An 8,771-nucleotide genomic window follows, 5' to 3' on the forward strand; every position below is an offset into this window, starting at 1 on the left:
CGGCCCTCCCACTTTTCATCCCAACAGCCTGAATTTCAGAACCACTTCTTCAGAGACCACCCCCGGAAGGGACTTGAATCTGCATTTTCTGCTTTTCCTCAAAGTGCTCTAGCCATCAGGCCACGGAATAGGCCATGCCCACGTCCCTCTCAAGCCCTCTTCCTGAAGCTGCTCCATCATACTTTGGATTTAAAATGTATTGGATAAAATGGATAAAAGGCAATGGAGTAGCTTCTGCTCCATTTAGGGTCCAAGACTTGAACCCAGATCCTTGTCCCATCCAGGGCAATGTACAACTCACTGAGTTACATTTTCTATGGCTTGTTCTACTACATATCTCCCTCTCTTGGCTGCCTAGTAGATCAACTTTAAGAGGGTTGGAGAGGGGCCTACATGATGCTCCAAGCTTCCTCCATCCAAGGAAGTGACCAACACACAGAGCTATAGAATGAAGTCCCTCAACCTTCTGGCCCATCTTTTCCATGTGATGAATTGATAGGACAACTTAAACTTGAGAGATGAAGTATGCCTTCAGTCCTGCTTAGACCATGGTCTCATGGTTACAGCATTATCCTAGAAACTAGGAGATATGCATTCAAGCCATCTCAGGGTGACAGGAGCCTAAGGCTTGGGTCTCTGACTTTGCAGACAAGTGGTGTATTCACTGGATTAAAGGCAGGCTCTCCTATTCATCTAACAATAACTAAACACTTTTTTTCTCTGGCCAAAGTCCTAGAGACTTATGTAGATTTATATGGAATTTACATGCTTCTGCTAAATTAGGATTGCACAGCACAAGCAGAGGTGGATAACTACTTAGCCATAATGGATTGCTTCTGAATATGCATGGTAGGCACAGGTGGGTTTAACACTGTAAGTGGGAGTCAGGTCTGGAGAGAGACCAGTATCTGCATTTTAAATATATAATGGGGGACTTAGGATCTGCTCTGTCAAATCCCAAACATAGGCAATCTCAAGGAGGACTCTTATTTCCTGTAACTACAGTTCTGGTCAGTGCAGGCAGTTCATGCTAAATTTGCCCTTGACGGATGCAGCAGTGGATAATGTTCTCTATAAGGCTCTATGGCTTTAGAATACCATCCTGAACCTGGTCCAAATTTGATGGCCTTCTGCAGGGCTCATCAGTGAAGAGCAAGGGAAGGTGCGGTTATTTCCGAACAGCCAGAATGGTTTTAATTTTATGACTTGGATACGAATAGCAAGGTTACAGATTTTCAAAGACTATTAATTTCTTAATTTTCAAATTAAAAACAAAAAGCATAGCACAAAACCCTCACCAATCTTTTTTCTTACCTATACATTTTAAGCAATCTGACAGCTATGTTACCATCACCTTTACACTTTTAAAACATTGTTTTAAGCTGTAAGGCTTTAATTTCTTGGTCTAAATAGCACTTTTTCAGCTTAGTGTCTGAAATTCAGTATCTGCTCAACCTAATTAAATTCTACCAAAATATTCTACTATCATTAGAATAAAAACATGAGATGTACTTATCTTCCATATTTTACTAACCCAACAGAGAAGACTCCTTCCAAATAATGAAAAATCTCATTGCCTACCATTCCAAAGAAGCCAAGCCTGTCTTCAGGTACATGGAGTTCTGGGTAAATATTCTCTAAGAACCATTTGAAGTCCTTACATTTGAGCTTTTCTCGAAGCACTCTCCTTTCTGTCACATCTCCATATGGCTCCTAAAAGAAAGAAAAAAGCCCCCGAAAATAACTACAGTAGATGTTTCAATAGATTAGCTATATACACTGTAAAAACATTCTTATCATACTGTGGTTGCTTAGGAAAACTCCCACCATCAAGCCCTAGATTTGATTTCATTACTCTTAACATTGGGAGAGAAATTTCAACACAGATCACTATTTTTTTTTTAATATAAGAAAATAGTTAAGTATACAGTAAGATATTCACAGCTAAAGCTTTTTGACTGGACATTTGAAAATCTTTAAAAAAAAGTGCATGAATTTAAGAGTGCTAAATTATTCTCAGTACCCACTTACAAAATTGGCTTTAAAGATATCATTAAACTAAAATCTGTTAAAATTTGTAATTCTCTGTTAAGGTTCCTTATAAACATTACAGATCTTGCTAATTAGGACATTCACTAATAGAGAGCCAACTCTAAAAGAAGACAACATAAATCTGCCAGAGAGCCACTACTCACACTTTTGACTGATCATGTTTCTTCAAATCTATTTTCAAAATCCAATTCTTTCCACAATCCAGGGTTTTAAACATGTGTGCCTTGAATCCCTGTTTGCAAACCCCAGTTTTCTGAGAGATTGCAGCCACCTTTTTCTCATTCCCTTTTAATCAAAGCGAAATTTCTAGCCTTTCTGGCTGTGAAAATAACTTTGAAAACACTAACCAAGTATAAAAGCAAGGCACAGATACCTACTTGAATCTGCAAGTAATATAAAGCTATGGCTAGGAAGTATGAATTCCCACATTCATCTCAAGAAAGGCTGCCTGAAGTCAAGTACTGAAGCCATTAAATCCGGCATCTTTCTGATCTCTCATGGCTTCAATACTTATGGTTTCATGGGGCAAAAGGCCTGCATGTAGCACTTTGTCTCAGGGAGTGAAATTCTCCCCAAATATACTTAGTACCACTTGGGTATGTTGGACTCTGGCATGGTAGCTGTGCATGAGAGAGACCACCAAAACCCCTTTCTGAAGTCAGTGCTGAGTATCCATCTGGTGCTGGGAGACAGCTTGGCCATTCTGAAGGAATATGGAGACAAAAATACCAACCAACTGCCAACAAAGCAACAAACCTTGGAAGAGACCACAACATACAGAGATGCAGATGGCCAAACTTAGAACTCAGATTAGCCAGTGAATAGAAAGGGCAGTGAAGCACTAAGGCAGCTGGAAAGGAGTGTATGTTTTCTTTTGGCCAGGGATACTGCTTTGTACTCCCTCTCCTACAAATTAGAATGCACAGAGCATTCCTTCAACTAACCTCAGTGCATCTATCTATCACACCCAATGTGATTTTGAAACCCTGCTCAATTTCCCAAAAGCTTTGAAAGCATCAGAATGGTGGGAAAAATACAGAATAAGGCTGTAAAAGCTGGAAATTTGATAAAATATAAGTGAACTAATATGTGCCTCTGCACCGCACAATGAAATGGACAGCAGCTCTTCTTCCATATGAACGTGCATCTAATCACTTGTTTGAATGCACAGACGTGCTTCATGTGCTTTTCCCATTGCTGGATTCTTCATTAATCAGCACTGGCTTGCCCCGAATGCTTTTCTCTACAGGGGGATTATAATAGCAATTGTCTACCTGTCATTGTAGACACTGAGGAAATCAAGCAAATGATGTCAGAAGTTCTGCTCACCTTTCTGATCGCTCAGAACTAAGAAACAGACAAACCCCTCTAAAAGCTGAGTAGAACAATGAAGGATGCAAGCAGCAGCAGCAGTAATCTCTCAGTACGGGTATGACAAGTCTTTCAGTAAATAAGGAAGTCACTGGTGAGCCCTTAGATGACAGAGGAGGCTGATTCAAGATGCACATGTTTTGCTGCAGACCTGGCAAATAGTTCCAGGAGGGAGAAGTAGATCCTGGTGATGTCGGGTCTCTCTTTTGTCTCTCTCATCTAACTGCTTCCAAAATGAGGTGAGTTTACATGACATGAACGATGCCTTGCCATACATCATGGTGCCACTGGGGATGATTCAATGCTTGAGTCTCCCAGGTTTTGAGGTTAATATTGCATTTCTTCAGATTAGCCTTCAAGGTGTCTTTGAATCTCTTCTTTTGCCCACCTCTAGAGTGGTGACCAATGGTGAGTTGGGAGTATAGTATCTGTTTTGGGAACCAGTTGTCAGGCATCCTTATAGCATACCTTGTCTGATAGAGCTGGTGGCATACAAACATGGCTTCAATGGTTTTTGCTTGAGCCAGAATACTGGTTTATGTTCTTCTGTCTTTTGAATTGATGTGGAGGATCTCCCAAAGACATTACCAATAGTAACAGTCCAGAGCTTCCAGGTGTTTCTGATACATCATCCAAGTTTAACATCCATACAACAGGGTAGGCGTGACAACAGCCTGATGCACAAAGGTTTATTTTAAGTCCTGATATCACGATTATCAAAGACACTATTTTGGAGATGTCAAAAGGCAACACTGAGAAATTTTATCTTGTGTTGAATATTGTCATTTATGTTTTCTTTTTGGGACAATTTGAAAATATACAATATAAGCTTAGTTGCAATCATTTTCAACATCCAAGCAAGAGATAAATCAGTCTGGGGTAAAAAGAAAAAACAGAAATCTTTCTATAAAACAAAAGTTCTCTTCCACCCTTTTCCTAGGTCTGGTTAAGAAAAAAAGGGAAATTTGGGGAAAAATTCAAAATAGACATCAATATGATTTTATTTTCCAAAGAATGAAGAGCAAAATATTTTTGGAGTACAGTTTACAGTGTTATTCTTGGTGCTGAATTTGAGTCACTCAAAAAGTTTTCTTGCAACTCCGAAGCATTTCAAACAAAGTGACTATTTAAAAAACCCACCTTCAGTCCTGCTTCTGCATTACAATTCCCATATACCAGATTTCGCATGTAACCCATAGTACATGTACTTTCATCCCCCAGTCAATAAAGGACGCTGCCATCTTCACTACAGAACAGGAGAGAGTACAGGGGTCCTCTTTGCTGGGTTGCTGCCTGTTTGCCTATCGCTGGTGATTTCAGCGCAGGGGCAGACGACGCGGTGTGAAGATGATGGGAGCAGAATGGTTTAAGCAGTTGCAGCCCTGAAGTACCCAGCACAACAGAGTTCTTCCCCCACCCCACTTCTCCCTCAGCTGAAACACTTGTGACCATCTTGCAACACCAGGAAATATTTCCACACTGAAGATTGTTTGTTTGACAAAAAAAGACCTGTACTTCGCAAACACTGCCAAATGAAATACGAGTTTCTGAACACTACAAGGATGACCAAGCACTACAAGGATGACCAAGTGCATCTTTGCATACACAACAAGCACACATTAAAAATGTCTTTCATGTGTGGAAATGAAGGCCAGGAAGGAAAGCATTAGGTAAATGGAGGCTCACAGCTGTCGCACTTGCAACATTCCTTGATCCTGTAGTCCTGCTTCTGACAGATCAGTATCTGGGAGCATTGTACACTTAAGTTTGCCTCTGCAGTCATCACAAAACCATGGGACACTCAACTATAAAAAAAGAAAGACTTCCAGCAATGTCCTCATGTAAAAAACAAGACAATATCTGAGTATCAAGAAAAAAATTGACTAAGCTCTCATAGGAGTGATGATATGTGGCCCACCATCAGTCGATGAAAACAGTCATGGGCAAGTAGCATTAGACCATTCTATCACTCACCCAGAAGTTATATTTTGAGCATGTTTCTTCTACAGTCAGAATGTAAACGCGTGGTACGAACTGTAAAAGGGCTAGTCAATGGGACATTTTGGCAGTACTTAAAAATGGGTGAAAATAAAAGAAAAAGTCATACTTCAGAGTATTAGCACTGAAATATGTGAAATGCTAGAGAAGTTTGGAAGCTGAAAGGCATTCACTCTGCTGACAATGCCAGTCATACGAAAGCAACATAAAACATCATAATGGACAAATATCCACATATTACTGCACTTCCCAAGGCCCAAACCTGCTTCTTTATGATTCCATGAAGTTGGACACATTGAAAAAGACGGATAAAAAGAGCAAGGGAAACTTCAAATTTATGAAAACTACTCTTAGTGAAGCTGTAGCAATTAAGATGCCACAGGAAGAAAAGCCTGGTAAGAACACAAAAGTGAAGATTTCTAACAAAACAAGATGTGTGATGTGTGCAGTCAAGCCATTTTAACATATATTAAAACCAAGGCCACTCAGGAACGGACAGCTGAACATCTTAAAGCATTTAAGTCAATGGGACACCTTTTGAGGATACATTCTGAGTTCTCCGGCAGAACTCCCTGGAAACTCTACAACTCATTGCTTCTGCAATTACTGTTATCTAAATTAGGCAAAGCATTCTGATGAAACATTCCTCAATTTAGGGTGAAGTTAAAGTCACATTTTTTCTGAGAATCAATGTGCATCTCCACTTCCAAATCAAGAAGAAGTTAAAAGTAAGAACTTTATCTGAAGAAAGGAAGAATTCTGCTGCCAATCAATACACACTACAAACTGCTTAGAACAAGGTTCAAAGGTAGCAATGTTAGCAATGACAGTGCTGTTACAACATGTGACTGGATTACTTAACAAGTAATGTGTACTGGATTCTACGTAGGATACATATTTCCAAATACTAGAAAATATAGAACCTCTCCAGGTATTTGTTCCAGAAGTGCACCCTTGGAATCTGCACAGCCTATTGGTCCTGCAACGTGTGTGCAGTCTTTATATAACACACTATAAGTGGTATTATATTTGCTTAGAAATAGGGGCCTACCAAAATCGAGGAGGCAGGTGGCTTATTTCGCAAGCCAATCACAGGGCTGGCCACCACCATTTTCATGGGCTGATCCCACCGGGGAAAGGGAGGGGGGCGGGACAGAGGAGCAGCACACCTCTGATTGGCTAAGGGGCCCCAGTGCCACCCCACCGCTGACTGGCCAAGAGGGATATCCATTCCGTGGCTCCACCCCTCTCCAGTGTTTGGCTGAGAGGGGCGGGGCTATGCGACAAGCAGCCCTCTTGGACAATCAGCAGTGAGGGGCTCCCCCTGCTATCTTGGCTGCTGCTCTTCCCGCTAAAGAAAGAGCCAGCATTTTATTTTCAGTAAGTTTTTTTCCCCCTTGCATTTCATGGACAATGCCCGATTTTGCAGTTTCTGTGAAATCATGGATTGAGTAGGTCCCTACTTATAAAGATGGCTAGTTTTGCCTACAAAATTACATTTCCTTTCTATATAATTCAGGATTCAAGAGCTTGGTATCTATTGTTTTTAATATAAATTTTGGCTATAGGTAACTAAATTTACTGTTGACTCTTAATACTATGTTGTGTTGACAATATTATTGTGCAGAGAGATAGGGATGTTCATTTTCCAAGGTTTGTGAATTTCTGCTACATTTACATCAGGTAGCTATTTGCATACTGTTCCTGAGCCCTATGAATCTAACCATCTATTTTGTTTACAAGTCACCATATTAGTGTAGTCATACAGACTATATTACATTTACCTGTTTAGCTTTGACAAGCAAGTAACTACTGCAGATATTTCTAATTTCCCCCACAACTTTCTTTTTTCCTCCTTTTTGAAAAAAATGCTATTTTCCCCTGTATGTTTCACATTTTCAGAAATGCTACATCTCTGTTAAGGTAGGCTTCTGTACCACAGCCCCTCAGAACAGCTCCCTAGCCTAGGGAGACCGTTTGTCAATCTGCCAATTGCAGGCAGGGCAAGAAATAGTCTGTCAGGATACAGGAGCCAGGCAGTACATCACATTATTGTGGTAACCCACAATATAACAGCAGCAATTTTAGGAAAATAATAATAAAAAAAAACCTCAAACAAAAACCCTCAGTTCAAGCTCTGAACCCTTTAAGTTACAACAATAAAATATCAAAAAAATATCTTGGGTATCAACAACAAAAACTTTTGTTTACTGCCAGCTAAAGGTGCAGCACATTATACAATCAGCCACCCAGGGCCTTAACATTACTAGAAAGTTTTTCAGCACTCCTTGTTACTGACAGCATGATGTCAAACTCACATTCCAGCAGTTGAAAAGCATTAATTTCCACTTGCAACAGATACAAAAATGTCCATACATCCTATTTCAAACTTGTGCTTTAAGACCAAACCTTCATGGTGACCTTTGTAACGTTGAAGAGGAAGAACATAACATGTGTGGACTGTGATGAGGGGGGCAGGCCAGATCGTCAATTCAAAAGAGGCTAAAGCTGAACAAAGCTCTCTTTCTGTAATATAATCAGCTACGAACAAAACAATGAGATTAGGCCAGGATGGTAGCACAAATACCTCTACTGCTACAACTGGAAAAAAGGCCTTAGAGTAGAAGCAGTCATTATACCCGTTATATCTTTTTTGAAAGACTGTACCCTAGCTACACTGTCCAATGAATCTATATTCCCATTAGAATCTATATTCCCATTAGGAACACTTTATCAGTCCAGAAATAGTGGTATATTCTCCTAGTTCTTAGTGTAGGGACACTAGCAAAGGTATACTTTTACCAAAACAGTTTATTCAGCCTGAGCAAACCAGGCTGCTATTGGTTAAAACAGCAAGAACATGTTCTGCCTAAACAAGGGGCTTCTGCTAGCACAACGGTGCTAGTTAGTTAAGGATTGCACCACTTCACACCCAGATTCACACAGCAATGCTGGCAGCAGTGTGTAATGTAGATGTAACCAATACATAAACATAGCTTCAGGTTAATTATTGGCCAAGGCAGAGTGGGGCCTGTTGTTTAATTGCCACTACTGAATCCAGCAACATGAACTGTAAGTCTCCCACTGGAGTACTGACCCAGAGTGGCCACAATGACTGTGAAATCTAATGCAACACAGCACCGAATATGCTGCCTTGACAGGTTCAGCAAGTATGCCCGCTGTCTGCTTCAACCTGTCATGTCCAGTTACCCATAATAGTACAGGTATGGGAGTGTTCTGTGCTTTTGTGAGCCACATACATGGCAGATTTTTTTTTTAAAGATGTGCTACCAAATACTGGCTATTCCTTCCGCAGTCCAGTTCATTAAGTAATATTCATACAAGGTTGT

General features: G+C 40.3%; 1 protein-coding gene across 1 annotated transcript in view; it reads right to left on the bottom strand.

Annotated features, from left to right (window-relative positions):
• The window catches only part of GALNT12 (polypeptide N-acetylgalactosaminyltransferase 12), a 147,603-nt gene that overhangs the window by 43,417 nt on the left and 95,415 nt on the right, over window positions 1-8,771 (bottom strand). The window contains exon 9 of the mRNA XM_019508733.1: window positions 1,582-1,713. Coding sequence (XP_019364278.1) covers window positions 1,582-1,713 — 132 coding nt within the window. The remainder of the gene's footprint in view (window positions 1-1,581; window positions 1,714-8,771) is intronic.

This window comes from Gavialis gangeticus, unplaced genomic scaffold (assembly GCF_001723915.1).
Source record: "Gavialis gangeticus isolate Ggan-Ray unplaced genomic scaffold, GavGan_comp1, whole genome shotgun sequence".
Classification (NCBI taxonomy): Eukaryota; Metazoa; Chordata; order Crocodylia; family Gavialidae; genus Gavialis; species Gavialis gangeticus.